The 21,684-nt window shown below is 40.6% G+C and overlaps 1 protein-coding gene across 4 annotated transcripts in view; it reads right to left on the reverse strand.

Annotated features, from left to right (window-relative positions):
• Positions 1 to 21,684, reverse strand: part of GRIN2A (glutamate ionotropic receptor NMDA type subunit 2A) — a 441,648-nt gene that overhangs the window by 12,270 nt on the left and 407,694 nt on the right. For all 4 annotated transcript variants that reach the window (XM_012448290.3, XM_012448292.3, XM_021673516.2 and 1 more), the window contains one exon: positions 6,923 to 7,161. In XM_012448290.3, the coding sequence (XP_012303713.1) occupies positions 6,923 to 7,161 (239 nt within the window). The remainder of the gene's footprint in view (positions 1 to 6,922; positions 7,162 to 21,684) is intronic.

Here is a 21,684-nt window from a genome sequence, read left to right on the forward strand (position 1 = left end):
AGAGAAAGAAAGGATAATCCATTGTTCACTCTTTTCTGGAATTACCTCTACTGTTATGCAAAAGCTAACAATTAAAGAATGTGTCCTAAGTGGCCAATCAGAAAATCTCCTTTCCATGTATACATTGATTCATCTAAAGGAAGGCATGAAATTCATGTGAGAATCATCAAACTCTTTTTGGAGGGATAGATATAGATGCTTGGATAGAAGGAATTGCAACCTTACCATCATGTGGGAGTGTGAGCCTATCAGCGAAGCGATTGTAGTGAAAAGTAGAGCCCAAGAAATAAAGACATGGTTTGAACCCCTGGAGCCACTCCCTTGAATGTTTTTACTTAATCCACTCAAACCATTCCTTGTGTGTTTGTATGTGAGTCTATTCAATGTAGTTAGAACTGGGTTTTAGTTACCAGTCATAATGAAGGGTTCTGACGACACAGTGACACTGACTTTGAATCCATCCAGGGAACAGAATGACTTGGGGCTCCTAGGCAGCCCAAATACAAGCACCCCCATCTATAGGTCTCTTCCTTTGCTACTCTTTCTTCCTTTCAGAAACAACTGTTTATGTTCACTTAAAAGTAGCTGTTTTCAAGGGAAGAGCCCTTGATTCATGCCACAATAACAGGCAAAAGGACGTCTGGAACATTTTGATCTCTGGCCTCCCCTGCTTCTCCCCACTCCTACCCCAGATTTCAGCAGCCGTACCTACAGGAAACAGTCAGATCAAGGCTGCAGGATTTGACCTGGTCTTCCCAAGGCGGACAGGGAGCCAACCCATGAAGGAGTTTGTAGGGCAGAATTGGCCGTGGCTACTGACTTTGGCATAAACTGCCGGAAAGTATGTGTGATTAACTGTGGACTCTGATCATGGTGGCTCCATCGGTCCCCCATGGCAGGGACGAGCTCACCCCGCAGGGATGCTCACAGAACTGTGACAGCCTTAACTCATTTGCACTGCTACATTTTTCTTGTAGCAGACAGTCTCTCCACTCCAGCCTTCAAGGAACCGTAAACACAAAAGCCTAGAACTGCAAGTTTGAGCCGCTTTTTCTCTGATCCTCTCTATCCCAGGCTTCATGGTTGATGAAGGCCCCCTGAGGCCCAGGACACTGGCATTATGCCCTTTCCTGCCTTCCTGCAAACTTATCTGTGGTCTCCTTCTATATATAATGTGTGCTTGGCTGTTCGTCCTGCCACAAAATAACATCTGCCCCTGCCCTCACTGCTTCGAGAGTTGCTGGAGCATCCAGACTGTGGATGTGAAAATCTTACAAATGAGCCATGTATTTCACATAATACAGAGTTGTATAACCTGTTATGTTAACCTTCACCTAACCTTGTAATCTAACAATCTTTTTATTTATTTATTTAGAGACAGAGTCTTGCCCTGTTGCCAAGGCTGGAGTGCAATGACACAATCTCGGCTCACTGCAATCACTGCTTCCAGGTTCAAGTGATTCTCCTGCCTCCGCCTCCAGAGTAGCTGGGGTTACAGGTGCACACCACTACACCTGGCTAATTTTTTGTATCTTTAGTAGACATGGGGTTTCACCATGCTGGCCAGGCTGATCTCGAACTCCTGATCTCGTGATCTGCCCACCTTGGCCTACCAAAGTGCTGGGATTACAGGCATGTGCCACCACGCCCGGCCAATAATCTTATACTCTGACCCAGAGGGATTCTCCCACTATGGTTGAAAATTAGTGTGACTCTATTTGTCAGAATCAGTCGAGGTCTGTGCCTTTTCTTCCCATTTTATGAAAACAGAAGATTTAAAAATATTTTTCCCTTAAATTTGTACTTGAATTCTAACACACTCCCTTCTGCCACCTGGAGAGTCTAAGAACTGCCCTCCACCCCTCCACCCTCAGAGTAACATGCTCCTGACTGCCAAGATGAGCTGGCTGTCTTTCTATTTGGAGGAGGCCCACAGAAGTGATCAGGGAGATGAGTTATGTTGCAGGAGATGGGAGGATGGCTGTTGGTGGCTACCTCTCATCCCTGGTTTTCCTGGGGCTCATGCAGCATAGCTAAGGCAGTTCCCAGGTATTGATCGGCCTGGTGAGGCCATGGAAAAGAGTCAAAGTGGTGGACCCAGTCTCTACTCAAGGTTGGTTGTTTGTTTACAGATGGAGTCTCACCCTGCTGCCCAGGCTGGGGTACAGTGGTGCAATCATGGCTCACTGCAATCTCAAACTCCTGGGCTCAGGCAATCCTCCTGCCTCAATCTCCTGAGCAGCTAGGGCTATAGGCATGCACCAATAAGCCTGGCTAATTAAAAAATATATATATTTTAGAGATGGTGTCTTGCTATATTGCCCACACTGGTATACCTAAGGTTTTGATGATAGCATTCTCCAAGTTGATCCATCTTCTAGAAGGGCTGTTGAGGAGAGGGAATGCATATTACAGAATAATAGGAAGAGCCAGAGGCCTGGAATCCACTAGATGTGAGCCCTAGCTCCATCATGGATTAGCTCTGTGACCTTGCATAAGCCACATCTATTTTAGCTTCAGTTTCTGCATCTGGAAAATGGGAATTATGCCCTCTTAAGGTGGGCACTAGGGCAAGGTAAAATAATGTAAAAAAGTCCCTGACACCATAGGTGGTCAGTACATGTGAGCTGGACAAACTGCCTAGTCATCTCTGACCTTCCCTTCTTTACCATCACCTTGTCCCTCTCCCCTTTCACAGGAGCTTAAGCATGCAGTGCCCCTATGGTTGAAGCTGCAATAAATGCATGCCACTCTCTACTGCTTAAGATTTGCTCTCGGAAGTCACTTTGGCTTTCTGCTTAGACAAGCAGACCAAACCCTACCTTGGGAACCAAGTAAATCCCTGGGATAGAGTTTCTTTCTTAGGTGCAACAGTTCTGTCTTTATTTTATCTTCTCTATTATTTATAGATCCCAGCTACATTTTATGGGCTGTGGAAATAAGATGCCGTCTTGATCTTCTCTGCTCTCCTAGAGGGTGCCTGACCTCTCAGAGTATTCTCAGTGGGGCATGGGTCTACTGTCCTCAGTCCCTTTGAGCCTGGACCCCATCCCTAAAGCATCTGATATCTGTGGATCCCAGTAGTGGGTTAGCATGAGGCTTTGTCCATTATGTTCCAGCCTCCTCTGATCAGATCTTACTGGAAAGGCTGCCTGTTTTCCTTCCCCTGATTTTTGGCTTTGCTATGTCTCTCATTCCTCACTTTTCAGGAGACAACTGAGGCAGCTCTTTTTTGCTGATGACAGTGAATTCTTTCATTCTAAATGGGAGGGAAAGCATTTTGGAGAGAAAACAAAAGTTAAGAGCATCCCAAAGGCAGGAGGTTGCATTTTTGTAAGTCGAAAAAGCCAAGGGCCACCGCCCTGGGAGAAGCTTGGTTCCAGTGTCAAACAAATGCCTTTTTGGAGTGCTGGCCTTTCCCCTCTGCAGCGCCAGGCATGCACGTATCTCTAGTTTGTATTTGAATTACACTGTGCAGGGGCCTCCCTGGGAATGTTGAGCCCATGAGGAGTGCTATATAAGTCTGCTGCATGGTAATAGCTCTGCATCTATTGACTGGATGTTCATCTTGCTGAAAGGAAAAGAACTCGTAATGGAGACATCGTTTCCGTGCAGAACCAAACCTGCCTTGGAGAGGGAGTAAATTTCACAGCATTCTGGATCAGTGTCTTTTAGGAAAAAACAAAAACAAAAACAAAAACAAAAAAACACCTAAATTCTGAAGTAGACTAAAGCCTGCAACCCAACCTCACATTAACAGACAAGTTCCCTCCTTCATATCTTTTTCTAGTGTGATAGATGAAGTGACATGTTTCCTGTTGCTTTAGGGAAACATATGGTAAAGTCACAGAGGTAACCTTTGGGGCTTCAATTTCACCATCCATAGGATGGGGGTCTGATCACGTCAATCTCAGAGGGCATTATGAGGATTAGAAATAACAAGTCCTCATCCACACATGAGGCATAATTCATTCTGCAGTTGTGATCTTGCATTTGCCTGGTAATTCCCCACTGCAGATTTTGTGAAAGAAAATGATTGTGTGTACACAATGAATTCACTTTTGTTTCTGTGTGTGCTCTCTGTGCGATGTAAGCGTACGTGTAAGATGGCATATGTGTGAATGTCCATAGAAGATAACCTTCAGCGGTGGCAGTAGCCCTTGACTAAAAGGAAGGTATCTCTTTTTTTTTTTTTTTTTTTTTTAAAGAAACTCAGAGCTTTGCTGGGCACCACATCAGGGGCTGAGACTATTTTGAGTACCCTTAAGTAATGAGAGAGGCAGGAAAGTATCACTCAGTATGATATCTTCCTATTCAGACACATCAGGCTGCACTTACTTGAAAAGACATATTATCTGGGAAGAAGGAGGGTCCTCATAAGCAGGGCTCCCTGAAACCTCTGAAGCAATAATGATGGCTGGGAGTTCCCAAGGGAGCACAGAAGTCCCTACATTGCTCCCATAAAATTTGGGCTCCTCTCCTCTAGAGATGGAGAGGCCAAAATTCAAATTCCAGCTGATCAAGGAACTCTACCAAAAATGCCTGCCCTGGGCTACCTGGTTTACCTTCCATTCCCATCCTTTGGAAAGGAAGACAGGGATTTATTTCATTTCTTAAAATGATGATCAAATCAACTTGGCTTCCTTAGTGGTGTTTTAGAGAGAGGAAATGTGCTTCCAAAAACAAGCAAGATTTAGAAGTAAACGCAACAGTGTGCATTTGTTTGGTGATAATCCTAGAATCATTTGGATATGAAAATCCTTTGGTAACTGGCTGGGAGAATCAGCTTAAAATTGGCATAACACCTAGCTATATGCACATACGTTGTTATTTTTAAGTAATCTATGTGTTTAGATGCCATCAAGCTAATTAGGAAATATGTATTTGCACAGAATCCGAGTTTGGAGTTCAACTGAATGGAGAAAATGAATCTTCCTCACTAAACTAATATGTACCTTCTGAATCTCCCCAAAGTTCTTGAAACTAGCAAATGCTAAGAATGCTAAGAATATGCAAATTTGTTTTAAAGCAATTATTTAGCTTTCCTAGTAAACATTAGCAAATAAAATTAGATGTTTTCAACCAAATTTTTTTTTTTACCATTTTTAAAATCCTAATTAATGAAGCTCTTCCAAAGTCAAAAAAAAAAAAAAAAAAAGAGCAAAGGTGGACAAATAACAGAGATGATTGGATAAATAGATTGGATGCATAGAGGGCTAAAATGGATGAATAGGCAGATAGATAAGAGGTAGATAGATTATACTGTGCTGGAAGATGCTGAAAAAATTCATGTATATGTTTTTAATATAATGCAGATACATGACTAAGTTGTGTTGCAAGTGTGGTCATTTATTTATTTAATTATTATTATTATTTTTTGAGACAGAGTCACTCTGTCACCCAGACTGAAGTGCAATGGTGAGATCTTGGCTCACTGCAACCTCTACCTCCTGGTTTCAAGCAATTCTCATGCCTCAGCCTCCCAAGTAGCTGGGACTACAGGCATGTGCCACCATGCCCAGCTAATTTTTTGTATTTTTATTAGAGATGGGGTTTCACTATGTTGGCCAGGCTGGTCTTGAACTCATGACCTCAGGTGATCACCCCACCCTGGCCTCCCAAAGTGCTGAGATTATAAGTGTGAGCCATGGTGCCTGGCCTGTGATAGTTTATTATGTGAGTTGCATGTACATATATGTTCATAGTATGAACTGTATAAAATCTCTTGCATTGCTTATATGTGATGTTTGTTGCTTGAGGAAGAGTACTGGCCTTGGCTGGTGCCATACTATCTGGATTAAAATCCTGGCTCCACTTTATTGGCTGGGCAGCACGGGGTAATTCTCTTAACCTCATACATTTAAGTTTTGCCATTTATAATCTGGAACTAATAACAGTACATACCTCATAGATCTGGTTATAGATTAAATGAGATGAATATAAAGTCCTTATATGGTGCCTGGTACCTGTAAATGCTCAACAAATATAAGCATTTTTATGATCATTACCATTACTGATGACTTAAGTTACATGTACCTTGATGGCAATATACACAGGACATATTGTGCTGCACAAAAAGGGGTTTTCCAATATTGCATGAGAGCTCAAAATAGCATGTGTATTCTGTGTTGTTGTTTATACTGGGTTGAATGTATACTTTGTTTTCTGCTCGATACATGTGCATTTTCTTGTTACTTTACATCTGTGCTTCATTTCATGTGCTGTTGGATTGCGCATGCTCTTTGTGTTTTGTTAGATGTGTATACACATTGCATAGCATCGCAAGTAGTTTTGTTGTGCATGTTCTGTTACAATGCATACACAAATTGTAACATCTTGCATAACAGCATTAGTAGTGTTATACAACATACCTGGGTGCTAGTGATGGAAGCCGCAGGCTGGCTGTGTCTGGCCCATGTGTTTTAAAAAATTTTTTTAATGGGATTAGTTACTAATATTTAAAAATGGAAAGGTTTCTCATAAAATCGATGACAATTTCTCTTTTTAAAAAACTAGAAGACCTGATAATATTGACCCTACATTCCCATAAGACAATACTCTTCAGGAGTTGAGGATGGCTGTCCCATATAGGTGAGGTAAACATTATGCAATTGGCCACAGTCCTCAGTATTCCCTATCATTCTCTCACTTTGTTGCTGAGGTTTAGCTGCTGTTTCACTTAATTCTTGCTATTTTTCTCATGCCCAGCCTGCTGCACCCACTCCCATTTCCTTTCTGCCTTCCATAGTCATCTAGGTTTGCAACCCCTGGCTTATGAATGTACAAAATCTGGATGCTCTTCTGACAAGCCCAAGAAGGGCTAGTAAGGGGAGGATATGCAGACCCCACCGAGACGTCAAGAACCCACGTGCTTTTCTAAGCCTGCTTGCGGTGCAAGGAAGTAGCTGCCAGGGATACTGACCCTGCTGATGGAGAAGAGCAACCCAGGCCGGTCGGAGCACACGCCTGTGAAACAGAAGCGCAGCTTCCAGTAGAAGAGGTGCTCCCAGATGAAGGTGATGAGGCTAAGGGCCATGGCCGCGGCCAGCATGTAGAACACGCCTGCCATGTTGTCAATGTCCAGCTGGCTGCTCATCACCTCATTCTTCTCATTGTGGCAGATCCCCGTGAGCCACAGGGTCTCCAGCTCCTCCATCTCACCTGGAAAAAACACAACATTCACAGGCAGTGAGGATCAGAACATGCACTCTGGGGCAGACGCTTCTGGGTTTGGAACAGACGATGTGCAACTCACAGCTATGTAACCTTAAGGCAAGTTTCTGAGCTTCCTGGGTCTCCATTTGCTCACTTTCTTAAATGAAGATAATAATGATTACAAAGCCTACCTAATATTGTTGTGGTGAGGATGAAATTTATGTATATTAGCCTATCCAATATTGTTGCAGTGAGGATGAAATTTATATATTTAATCTATCTATCTAGAGAGAATATATATAGAGCAAACTTTTTCTCTATTAACATATTTATATATTATATACATATATAATATACATAACTTAGCACAGTTCCTGGTTTTGTTTTTTGGAGTTTTGCCTTTTTTTGGGAGGCGGGGAGCGTCATTACTATGTTTGTCTCACCTGGCTTTCTCCCACTCGGCTTTCTCCCACCCCTGTCCCCAACACTCACCCAAGCTTGGAACAAGCCATGGTAATAAAAGGGCAACATGTAACAGTAGAAAGACTTCATTGCAGTTCTGACTTGATCATCTGCTTGCCGCATGACCTCAGTGCTACAGTTATCCTAACTGTGGAATAGGCATAATTAATAATAGGACATACTTCCTAGAGTTGCCATGAGGATCGAATGAGATGAGAAGGTGTGAAATCCCTATAGGACCCAGACCATAGTAAGTTTTCATAAGTAGTATCTCATGCTACTATTTATTTTTGTGAAGAAAATGCCTAACACAGTGCCTGGCATATGGTGATCCTTAAATATATTTGTTTCTTTTTTTCTCTCTCTTTAGAACATTCAGGATTATTCAGGAAAGTCACACATGACTTGTACACTTAGGGGACAAAAGTTTAATTGAAAAGATATATCCAGCTGGTTCTGAATGGCCCCTTACAGACTAAACTATCCCCATCCGCCAACTTCAGGAGGCAATTAAAGAACCAGGTGGGTTTTTTCCAGTGGGGGGCTGTGGGGGGAAACAGTAGGCATGCTTAGACTCTTTTATGTGAATTTCATCCAGTTGCCATTTAGAGGAAAACTCTTTGATCTAAACGTCTAGCAGTTACACTAACTGTCTAGCAATTCACTAAACTATGGCACTTAGACTAAGAGTCAGCCTTTAAAAATGGTCTTTCAAGGACAGTAAAAATCATGGAAGATACGTACAATGTTAAATGAAAAGTATAACTATATTTTATATGTGTATGTATACACATTATCTCTAAGATGTGATGGGGGCATGCAGAGAAAAATTAAGAAAATAAATGTTTATATCAATTCTTTTTGAAAAAGTCAATAATAATGATTGATTTAATATTGGTCTTTTTTGAGTTAGGTGAAATTATCATGTATTTTTTTTTGGTTTGTTTTCACTCTTGAATGATATGGCTAAATATAAAAATCAAAGTTGACAATTATTTTTTCTTGACCTTTTCAGAATGTTAACTTTTCTTCTGATCTGGATGGCAGTTGTTGAAAAGTTGATTGATCTATGCAATCTACATTTTCTCTCTAGTTGCTTTTGGGAACTTCACTTAATCTTTGGTGTGAAATCTTAAGTGTGGGTTTGTTTTATTTGTTCTGCTCTGGACTCAGTATGATTCTTCAATCTGAATACTTACAACTTTAATTCTGGCAAAAACTTACCTACTATGTCGAATATTACTTCTCCCTGTCGTATCTTTTTAAAAAAGTTAATAGATTTTTTTAACAGTGGTTTTATAGTTACAGAAAAACTGAACAGAAAGTACAGAGAGTTTCCATATACTACCTCTCCCCACTCCCTTCAGTTTTCCCTGTTAACATCTTGCATTGGTGTGGTACAGTTTTTACAATTCATTTGGGTAAATACCTAGGAGCATTATTACTACATTATACACGAAGTCTGTGTTTTAGCTTTGTAGTCAACTGCCAAACTTTCTTCCAAAGTGGCTGTACCATTTTGCACTCCCATCAACAATGAATGAGAGAGTTCCTCTTGTTCCACGTCCTTACCACCATTGATTATCATTGTCAGTGTTAGTGTTTGGGATTTTAGCCACTCTCAGAGGGGTGTAGTGCTAGCTTATTATTTTAATTTGCAATTCCCTAATGGCATATAATAGTCCTATATCTTTTTTCCCCCTGAAAACTTTAACATACTGTGGACCTTTTCATTCTATCCTCTTGGTTATTCACCTTGTTTTAATATTTTGCATTTTTTTCTCTCTGTGCTGCATTTGGGTGATTTCCAGTAGATATATTTTCCCATTAATTTGTTCTTTGGTTGGTAATATTTATGTTTTAATTTGAATCTGTTTATTTTAATTGTAATATTCATTTGGTTCTTTTATAGTTCTGCCTGTTCTTTTTATCATAGTATCCCACACTTTCATTATGATTTTTGAAACTTTTATATATTTAGTAATTTTAAAACTATAGTTTTTCAGATTATTCCCCCTGCTCCTCCCCCTGCCTTAATTCTTGGGATTCTCATTCCTCTGTTTGCTGCATGTTCTGACTCTCATGGTGGGTTACTTCCTTGTGATGTCATAATTTTTGACCATGAGCTAACCTTCTGCAGAATTATTTTCCCTTTAAGCCCCATGGGACTCCAAGAACACTAGGCTATAGAAACATCACTACAGAGAGCTTCTGGATTTGCTTCTGCCATGGTTCCAGGAGTTTTCAATGTATGAATTTTTGTATGGAAAAATTTTACTTTGATTACTACACCATTTAAGTAGCATACATTTGAACTCACATACTTGTTTGGGCTTTAATTTCTTACTGAGAGCTTCAAACAGATAGTAAACATCCTTGCATTTTCTTCACTTTGATGGACAGAGATTTTCCTAGTTTTGTTTTTACAGACTTAGTGACTCGTTAAAACTATCAAATGTATTAATCAGAAAAAAAGCACACTTGTTAATGAAATTTTTTTAAAAAATAGGAAATCCATCCCCTTTTAAGTTCCTCACTCACAAAAAAGTGTTCTGATCAATCAGTTATGTAGGTAAAGGGATAGGAAGAGGGCATCTTGATTCAATTCCTTTCCTTCCAACAGCCTCCTGTGCTTTCACATAGTCACAAAGTCATGGGAGACTTTGAAATAATATCTCATTGTCCATCAACACTATCTAAAACTCATCCAAATTTCTCTGCCCACCATGTACCTCAGACCTGCATGACTGCTTCCTCTTCTCACAAAAACACCAATGCCATCTCTTTTAAAATACAATGTGGTATTGACTTCCCCCTTCCTTTAGAGGTGTTGTGTTTTGTTTTGTTTTGTTTTGTTTTGTTTTGTTTTGTTTTGAGATGGGGTCTCACTCCAATAGCCCAGGCTGGAGTGCATTGGTGTGATCATAACTCACTGCAGCCACAACTTCCTGGGCTCAGGTGATCCTCCCACCTCCACCTCCCAAGTAGCTGGGACAACAGGCACATGCCACCATGCTGTGCTAATTTTTTGTATTTTAGTAGAGATGAGGTTTTACCATCTTGCCCAGGCTAATCTCAAATTCATGGCACAAGTGATCCACCCACCTCAGCCTTCCAAAGTGTTAGGATTATAGGCGTGAGCCACCGTGTCCAGACCCTTTGGGGTTTGTGAGGACACAAAAATGGGTCTTCTCACTATGACTCATCAGATTCCCAGACATCTTCCTTTTGGTGTTGCCCCAAAGAAAGTCAGGTTTGTAAGCCTGTAAGGAGGGCAGTCTGATACAAGAAACATCATCTTGATTCTTAACAGGATGTAAATAAAAAGATTTCCTTCTGCCCTTTGCCCAGACAATACCTCTTTTTAGAGGAAGTCAACATGGTAAAGCAGACCCTGATTTCAAAAAAAAAGAGCAAATACACAATTCTCATTACCAATTACAGCCGGTTTCAATCATTTTCAAATTAATCATTTCCTGCCTTGTGGCCCTCTTTGACTAGCATACTGAACTGTAGTTCAAATACTTTCTTATTTCATTTTTCATTTACTCAAGTATATTGTAATCTCCTGGAGGGAGATCAGGGACCATGTTTTATGGTTTTGATATTTTTCATGGCCTGCAGCATGTAGTGAGCATTGAATCCATATTTTCTGTTTCTGTTTCTTTTCTTATATCCCCAGGCTTAAATTGGGCAGCATTGCAGAAGTGTTCAAATATGTTTAGTGAGTTATTCTACAATATAAATAGAAAAAATACAAAGCAAAAGGGAGCTTGCAGTGGGCTTAAGAGTAAAAGGCTGTGAAATGTGCATCCTTTAGGAAGGGTAAAGCATCAAATGTCATTTTTCCAAGTAGTGGCTCTATGATATTCATTCTGCTGTCAGTTTCTCCTATTAAAAAGAGGCCATGATCTTTGTCAGTGTGATCTTGTGAACCAGAGCAGGTAAATGGGACAATTAAATCTCTTTCCCGAAACAGACTCATTCTTGCTGGGAAGACACAAGCTAAATGCTCTCCTGGGAACAGATGGAGCCTGGGAGGTTTTAGGGTTGCAGGCAAACCTAATTGCTTTTGTCTCACCACTGGAGAGGACTGGTCCCCACGTAATGCTCAAAGCCCACCTCCTCCAATGACAATAAGCTCATGCACGTTTGCAGAACTTTTTGTGCCTATGGAAACTTGCACCTGTTCTTCCTATAACTGTCTTCAGCGGCGATGTTTCTAGCCACAAGTATCTCTGCCAATCTTGTAGTTCTGCACCATCCTGAGGAAAGCTGTAAGTTCAGTACAAGGAGCAAGGTGTCAAGGTCACTCCTTTCCTAATGCTGGCAACATTAAAAGACAGAGCAATAGAGTTTCAGGAGTCAACTGTCAGAGAGATGCAGAATCTAAAAGGGAACAGGCAAGGCAGTGTTGTGCTGTCTCCAGCTTGCTTCCATTGGCTGCTTGGGTGAAGCTGTAAGAAGGCTGGTTAGATGGCTGGGCACGGTGGCTCACGCCTGTAGTCCCAGCACTTTGGGAGGTCGAGGTGGGTGGATCACAAGGCCAGGAGTTCAAGACTAGCCTGGCCAAGATGGTGAAACCCCACCCCTACTAAAAATATAAAAATTAGCTGGGCATGGTGGCAGGTGCCTGTAATCTCAGCTGCTTGGGAGGCTGAGGCAGAGAGTTGCTTGAACCTGAGAGTTGGAGGTTGCAGTGAGCTGAGATTCTGCCACTGCACTCCAGCCTTGGTGACAGAGCAAGATTCCATCTCAAAAAAAAAAAAAAAAAAAGGAAAGGAAAAAGAAGGCTGATTAGACAAAAGTACAGAAAGGATGAAGATGCTGCAGGTGTTTCTCCCACTACCCATCCACCCACTAACAAAGTAGAAGCCATGGGTTTTATATTTGCAAAAAGGAATAAATAAAAATTCAACTGGATACTGTCCAGCAAATTACAATAAAGAATGTTTCAGGTAGAAAACATGAGAATGAGGTGTAAAGGGAAGCACCCTTCCCTGAAGATTTTAGGGAGCAGGTCCAATCATCTGGTAATGTCTAGACAGTAACACGGAGGTATTATTACAGTCAATATCTGAGTCAGAGGGCCTGTATTAGACTCTTGTCTTCCACATGTACTGGCTCTTTGATCATAGTCCAGATACTCTACTTAATCTAACCAACTACTCATCCATTCATGTATCTATTTTTCTATTTAACAAAATTACATAAAATAGACTGTGCTTCAGGTACTATACTAGAGTTTTAAAAAATTAACTCATGTAACCTTAATGTTGCTGATCTATTTTACAGATGAGGGCATGCAGAGAGGTTAAGGAACTTGCTCAATCTCTCTAAGCTTCAGTTTTAACATCTAGCAAATGGGAGTTTTGTTAGAATTAAATGATGTTACATACACACAGTGCCTGGCATACACTAATTACAAAATAAGTATTTCTGGAGGTATTATTTTTGCCTGAAATCAGAGAAGCTGGGAGGTGGGATGGACCACACAACCCTCCCTGTGCCCTTCTAACTCATGCTGTCTATAAGCTGGAGGTTGCAGTGAGCAAGTCCAGGGAGAAGGTTCAGCTCTCCATGGAAACTCTGCTATATCCAAAGTAAAAGATATCAGTTCTTTATCTGCCCTAAGACTCATTCTCAGCACTTCCAGAGGACCTGCAGTTTTCGGGAAAGGATTTCATAGCAAGCAATGTGACCAGCGTTCAAACTTCCCAAGTACTTCTCCCTTGAGGTCAGTTGTGAAAAATCCATTTTGAACCTGTACCCTTTAGGTTTTGACCAAAATTTGCTGAAACGTATCTTCTAAAATCAGCTTCCACAGGCACACATCTCCATATTTTTTTTCTTGGTTTCTTGCCAAAGCGCCTGACCCCAGGCAGTGATGGTGTGAAAAGGGAGAGTATGTGGTTCTGAGAAGCTGAGTTCGACATTCTGGTAAAGGAAGATTGTTGCTTTTTGCTTTTCTGAGGACTTCATTTGTTTTTTCCTTACTCATTCATTCACTCATGGAAAAAAGCATATTTCTAAAGCACTTAACATGTGGTGAGCATCTTTGTATTTTCATATAGAGATGAATTACAGATAGTCTCTGGCCTCTAAGAGCTCAGTCCTGTGGGAGAGATAGTCATGAAAACCAGTAGTTACGGCAGAATGAGAAGACTGCATTTGCATAGGGCTGGAGGCAGAAAGAAACAGGGAGTGTTTTGAGATCAGAGAGTAGTTCAGGATTTCTGGGAAGGAAGAAGGGATCAAAGGAGAAGCCTGAAGAGTAGAAGCCAGAATGCAAAGAACTGAGCTTTAATGCTAAGAAGTCTTGGGTACCCAGGGAACAGTAAGGCCGTCGGGTGTGCATCTGTAGAGAACACCCAGGTCTTTTCTTAGTGGACCCAAGATTTTTCAGTTGTTGCTCATGTTTCTCCAGTCATGGCCTCCTGATTGGAAATCCAGTGTCTCCTCACATACAATAGAAGGTAAGCTGCGATGAGTGAGTGTGACACGGTCTCATTCAAATTGCAAATCTGTACAATGGTGCTACCATGTGGAGGAAGGTCACTAGTCAACTCTATCCTGGTGACGTAGTCACTATGAGAATCCTGTCCTGATTTCAAAGTCATGCAGAACATGCAGTATAAGGTTTCCTATTCTGAGGTTATGTAGCGACTGGGAGAAACCCACTTGCAAGAAATTGCAGGTAAGAATTCATTGTAAACCGTCACCAGTATCGTCATCACCCATTACAATCTACTCTGGATATAGCAGCTGTATGGTATTGTGTTGAAAACTTGGCAATAGGTATCTTTGGCATATAGCTCAGAGGACTCCACCTCCAGGAAGTCTTCCCTGAATGCACAGCAATGTAAATGTGAAGTCATGGTTTCTCCTACCATAATATCCTGGATATATAAATTTTTTGGCATAGAATTTGTCATACTGGAATGTAACTGTCACTGAAGTTTATTCAGGGAAGCTACCTTGTCTTAGTCTCCTTGCACCCCAATCTGGCACAGGTCTTGGCACATTGCACCAACTGTGGATAACACAAGGCTTCCGTCTCCTTAAGTAGTTTGTGATCCACAGATCTGAGGATCGCTGAGAGCCCAAGACAGGAAGAAATTTGAGAAGTCCCAGGCAAAAGGGTGAGGAATAGATTCTGAAACCCAGAAATCAAGGCTGGCTCTTGGGCAAGTATGTTCCAATCAAAGATCACAGCAATAGAGCCTGGTGGTTTCCCACAGGGAACAGACTTCCATCTATAGCTGAAAGACGTCAGAGGTTGTTGCTGCTGATCTCATTAGGGTTTGCTGTGAACACCAAGAGGGGAACTGACCCCATTTCAATACTGTTTCATGTCTTGCCCAGGGGTTGGGTACTTTGGGTTTCTCAGAAGCCCGATTGGAATTGGAAATGGCAAAGGAACAACTTTCTTTATGGGAAATCTAGGGCACAGATTCATTGGCAGGCTCGTGTTCTCAATGACAAAAGACTCGGTCATTGTGAGTTCTAAACTGTGGTCCTGTAATTGAGGATGGGGTGAGGGACACAGTATTGTCCTCTCCTTGCCCAGGTTGTCTTGTAGATGAAAGGAAGTTGAGCATCAGATTTGGGGATGTGGTCTCTAACCTTGGAGCAGAGTAAGATCAGCTAGACCATCTGAGCTTTGACCTTGAGGGCCTAGCTTCATTAATCCCACAGTCTTGACTCAAAGCCACGTGAGGCACGCCCACCCTCCCAGATGCAGCAATGAGAAACTCATTCCTTTCTCTCTTCCTTGTGGTGACCCAACATCCATATCCTTTTAAAGACAAATTTAAAAACTCTTAAAAGGACAAAAAAAAAAAAAAAAAAGCCCCAATAAATCTGACAAATAAGAAAAAAATGAACTAGAGAAAAATAAGACCCAAGTAACCTTGGGTTTGGTAATAATATTCTGGAGCCTATGACCTCTGTCCTCATGATTGCAGAGGATCACTGAACGATTTGCTGAAGAGAAAAAATACTTTTGATGGTGGTGGTGATAGGAAATAGTACCAGATTCTGGACACAAATAGATTGAATTTGGGAGATAAATATTCCTTATTTAAATGTCAGAATATTCCATTTCTGTATAATGCTGAGATGTCACAAAACCAAAATAAAAATAGGGCTAGGCTTAAATGTATCCAGTTAGAGGCAGGGACAGGCTGTCTTTGGCATAAATGTTTCACCACCACCTTCCAACTGAGGTTTCTGCTCCATGGATAGAACTTGAGTATTGTAAAGTTCATTGCTACCTGTCACATTGTAGGGTTTCACAGGCCACGTGATTAGCTGCACAAGTTGGATGGAGTTGGGGGATTTTATGCACACAGGTTCTCAACCATAAAATCCCCCAACTCCGGCCAGGTGTAGTGGCTCACACCTGTAATCCTAGCACTTTGGGAGGCTGAGGCAGGGGAATCACCTGAGGTCAGGAGTTCAAGACCAGCCTTGCCAACATGGTGAAAATCTGTCTCTACTAAAAACACAGAAAATTAGCTGGGCATGGTAGTGGGCACCTGTAATAGCTGCTATTCAGGAGGCTGAGGCAGGAGAATTGCTTGAACTGGGGAGGCAGAGGTTGCAGTGAGCTGAGATTGCACCATTGCACTCTAGCCTGGGCAACAAAAGCAAAACTCTGTCTCAAAAAAAAAAAAAATTCCCCCAATTACAACTTGTGCAGCTTCCCAACCAGTGTCTCTTTCAGAAGAAAAATTAGAAAGAGGATTGGACAACTCTATCAAACAACAAACAATGCATATGGTCACAGTTTTCCATTACTGGATGAAGTTAGAGAGATATAATTCTTTGATGGAAGATGGCCGAAACCTTGTAGGAATCCAGGACATCTTATTATATACCAAGCACTTCTGGAATCTGCTTAACCAATTTGCCTCACACAAATAAAGACATCAAGCTGACATAGCTTAAAAGGCCCATGCATTTGTAAGCACAATTGAATTCGTAGTAACTTTTTGCCTTTGCACATTTTCTCAATCCATAGTCCTCAAAACCTAATGACTTATCATGTGAAGGGTATGAGGACTTTTTAATATCACAAAGGGGTTCTTGTGTTTTAAACATATACGGATTTAAGAAAAAAAGAATAGTAATAACTTCAGATCCTGTGCTGTTTTGAGAGCCCAGCTAAACTGGGGTTCCCGTAAACAGCAGCTAACAACCCTGCCCTAATGGTCAATGAGGGTAGGTAAATCTGGGTGTTGACATGTGCCTTTACAGATGCTTCTGTTGCCTGATGGAGGACCTCATGCCTAGTTGTCTGACCTCTGACCAGGGATCTCTCCCAGGAGGAACTTGTTTATACCTGCAGATGCCCTTGCAGCTCTTGTCTGATCCATGCCCAGTTTATGTCTGCCTGATCATCACTCTGGCATGGGAAGACCAACCTTGTGTTCTCCTCAAGGGAAACTCCAGTTTGTGGTAGTTCCTAGTTCTTCAAATGACAGGTACAAATTCAATATACCACCATATCGAAAATAAGCTTATAGATTTATTACTTACACATCCTGGGCAGGGAAGGCGCAATGAATCAAGAGGACAGTTTTCTGCTCCTGGGTCACACAAGGCAAGAATGAATAGTCAGGCAAAGAAAGAGAGAATGTGGCAACTAGGGATACTTAAAAGGGAATAGGGTGTGGGTCACTTTAAGTCTGCAGGCAAATGCCTGAATGATTCATTTAAAGGAAGCAGTGGGAAAGCATGGAGACTGGTCTCCCAGGTGGGGGAGATACTTCTAAGTTCTTATCTCTGGCCAGGGGCTTGAGCCATTTGGGTATGATGCTTCACTTGTAACCCCAAGGCAACCTGTGCTGTGTTGCTCAGTTCCACATGCCAAGAAATAGTTCCTTCCTTTCAGCAAATAAAATAATCTCACTGCTTTTCAGGTTCTTTTTTATTGAAGTGTTGTCAACAAGCTCCCTGAAGCTGTAAAATCCAGAAGCAAAATGGATGACTTCCATTTGATCTGTATTTCCCATTGCTTAGTAAATGCAAGGAGCTTAATGGGCACCGGAGACTTAGCTGTGGAATGAAAAGAGGAGAGAGTGGAAAGGAAAGAAAAGGGGACAGGGAAGAGAAGGAGAAGAAAGAAGGGATATGGAGAAGGACACAGAGTGAGAAATAAACCCTATTACAGATAGGACCCTGTATCAGCTGTCAGAGCCATCCATAACTAAAGCAGAAGGAAGACTCTGTTTTTCTTTCCATAGAGGGTAACAGGCATGGTGTGCAGGGCCAGGTTATGACTTAAGAGAGCTCTCAGTCCTCCCTTTGATGACATCCTCCCCCTCCCCAGGTATGGAAGTGCTCCTCTGACCTCCTCTCCCTTATCCCAAGTCTAAAGCACCAGATGGGGTGAGACAGTGGCCAGGAATGAGTGGAAGAGCACATGGGGTAGGAAAGAATCTAGGTATCAGTTCTACTCAGGGAAGTAAGTGGGGCAGACTCCGTAGTCCTCTGCCCGCTTTCTACTGATGTTAAATCTGAGGTCAGGTTACATGAACCAAGGTCACAAAATAAGGCAATGTTGATGTTGGGGAAAGAATCTCGATCTCTAAATGATTGGTTATGATCATACAGCAACAGCCAACCACACAACCACTGATGAAGACACCTAGAGTTCAGTTGCACAAGCCAGCTTTACCTCTCACTGAAGGTAGAAAAGGAGCACTTGGAAATTGGAGGGGCCACATGCGCTGCTGGCAGGAATGTAAATTAGTTTACATCTTCTGAACACGGGTTGAAAGTATCTACTAAAAGCTGAGCATATGCGCTCAATTACCCAGCAATTTCATTCCTAGGTATATTTCCAAACCAGTAAGTGCCTTTGTGCAGAAAAAAAGGGACAAAAATATCCAAAGCAGACAAAACCAAAACGTGATATAAATGCCCATTAACAGCAAAACTGATAAATAAATTTATATGATGAAATATCACTCAGCAATGAAAAAAAATGAGTTGCGGTTACATGCAGTAATATGTATTAATGTCATAACAGACATAAATGAATACATATTGTATGAGTCTACCATTTATTTGAGGATTAAAAGAAGGCAAAACCAACCCATGGTCATGGAGGACAGAATGTTGATTACTTGTGGGGGGAATATTGGCTGGCAGGGGCCACGAGGAAGCTTTCTGGGATACTGGTCACATTTTATAGCTCAATTCAGGTGGCAGCTGCATAGCTGTATAAAATTTAACTGGACATTGGGATTCGTATAATATAATGAATGTATGCCACAGTTTATAGAAGGTAACAAATAGAAAACAACAGTGAGTGGCATAGTAAAGGTATGTGTTCTTTTACTTTGGGGGTTAAGTGAGGTAAAAATGAGGAAAGTTGAAGAAAACAGACTTTCTAAACCAAAGAAAAAAAATAAAAACTTTTTTTAAAGTGTGAAATTTCTTTACAAAAAGAGAAAATTTCTTTAAGGATAAGGAGATATGAGTCAGTCATGTTTAGTTAAATTCTTCCAATTGTTGGAATTGTTTCAGAAGAACATATCTTACTTTTATCATTTAAGCCACAGGTCAGTAATCTTTTTTTTTTTTTTTTTTTTGGTAAAGGGCCAATTAGTACATATTTTCGGCATTACAGGCCATATGGTTTCTATTACAAGTACTCAACTCTGCCTTTGTAGCACAAAAACAGCCATAGACAATACATAATACAGGAATAAGTATGGTTGTGTTCCAATAAAACTTTATTTATAAAAAACAGGTAATGGGCCAAGTGGGCCATAGTTTGTAGAATTCTGATTTAACCAATCAAAACATGAAACATGAAATAACTTTTTATATTTATGTAAAAGAGATAGCATGTTATAACTTATAAAATAGCAAAAAGAACCATAATGCCTAATGCTGCTAGATTGTGGTAAATTGATCCACTATTAGTAGTACTTTAGATGGAAACAAACTTTTTTTTTTCTTTGAGACAGGGTCTTATTCTGTCACCTGTGCTGAAGTGCAGTGGAAGGAACGCCACTCTCTGCAGCCTCGACCTCCCAAGCTCAAGTGATCCTCCCACCTCAGTCTCCAAAGTAGCTGGGACCACAGGTGCATGCCACTATGCCCAGATAATGTTTTTATTTTTTGTAGAGATGAGGTCTCACCATGTTGCCCAGGCTGGTCTTGAACTCCTGGGCTCAAGCAATTCCCCCACCTTGGCCTCCCAAAATTGCCGGGATTACAGCTATGAGTCACTGCACCCAAAGGAAACAAATCTTTTGGGCATTAATATGACACTATATTTCAAGACTCCTAGAAATCTTTAGAACCATTAACCCTTTAAAAGTTTATTGCAAATAGTTCAAAAGAAAACAGGCATGAAGATATTTCTTCCATCCTTGTCTATACTAGCAAAATACCAAAACGTTTAGCATTTGGAAAATAATGTAATGATTGCTGATTTAATAAAGATGATGATACTTTTATGCAAACAATAAAATAATTGTGAAAGCAGATAATGTAGTTACATAAGAATGTTTAAAACATAATAATACATGAAAATCATAGAATATAAAAGTGTATATAACTAATAATTATAATTATTTAAAGAAATGTGCCTGCAAGTAACAGGGATCAGAAGATAATATATAAATTAAAAACAATTATGTTAAGGTAGTAGATTGGGGTAATTATATGTACAGTCAGCCCTTTCTGTATTTGTGAATTCACATGATCACAGATTGAAAATATTTTGGGGAAAAATGGTGTCTGTGCCAAACCCTATACAGACGTATTTTTCTTGCCATTGTTTCCTAAACCATATGGTATAACAACTATTTAGATAGCATTTACATTGCATTAGGTATTATAAGTAAACTAGAGATAAGTTAAAATATAAGAAAAGATGTATATAGATTATATTCAAATACTACAGTTTATATCAGGAACTTGAGCATCCTCAGATTTTGGTATATGCAGGAGGCCCTCAAACCAATCCTTCGTAATACTTAGGGACAACTGTATATATAATATATTGCCTTTCCAAATGAAAGTGTTTAAAAAATGTAGACTGAGAGGGATTTGGGGCCACTGTTTATCCATCCCATAAATTTTGCACGAGCCTATGCGACATCAATGTTTGACTTACCAGCAAGCCATTCATTATGTCTTATTTCCACTTTGATGGTTCTCTTGACATTTGACTTTCCCTGGTTTGAGCAATTCACTGCTTGTCAGGCATGGGCCTGGCAGGCTGACCTTGTACTAATCCTGGTGTTGGACTGATAACAGACACTGAGATTCTGAATCTCAACAGGGCTGGTAGGGAATTCACTGCAAATTTACGCAGATGAAATCCCCTGGAGTTTTAACACTGAGGAAGAGTCAATGGCTCTCCAGGATATTTATGGATTTCATCTGTTTTTTAAGTAAGTACTGTTCCATTATTATTCCAAATATGCCTCTAGTTAAAATTAGAAGGGAAATAAACAAGTCTAATTTTTATGGTACCATCTGGTCACAGGCCAAAGGAGAGGCAGTTAAGTACTTTATTGCTAATCTATGCTTAGAATTGACATATTTCTTCTTTGAAAACGTTGCATTTCTGAATAAATTGTTTGCCCTAGACACAGTTTTTAGGTCATAGGAGAGTAAAAGTGACTTAGTTGTTGAGGCATCAAAATGGTTAATTATCACCCCCTTCTGATGTCTATATCATCAGAATGTATTATCTTTGTATATACATAAGGTTTATGTGCATGCAAAAGTCATCCACATATATGGGAGCAATAATAAAATCCACATAAAAAATTAGACCCAATCAATGGTCTTTAGCTGTACTTTCCCCATGGTTTCAAATGAGACCCAGTCTACACGTATAAGGAATCAGTAGAGCCATCATGTCCAAATCCAGTTTCAGATCGAATTTAATCGGTAGAAGCGTTGGCTCAGTCTTTGCCCAAATGTGGGGTTTTCAGTTTTGCCTGCTTTATTTTTAACACTGTTATTATAGTCAATAAATGAAAATGAAATCTTGGGAAGCAATAAAGGCTTTCATGTCTATTTCAATCCTTC

Source organism: Aotus nancymaae, unplaced genomic scaffold (assembly GCF_030222135.1).
Source record: "Aotus nancymaae isolate 86718 unplaced genomic scaffold, 86718_ANA_hifiasm-v0.15.2.pri h1tg000049l, whole genome shotgun sequence".
In the NCBI taxonomy this organism is placed as follows: domain Eukaryota; kingdom Metazoa; phylum Chordata; class Mammalia; order Primates; family Aotidae; genus Aotus; species Aotus nancymaae.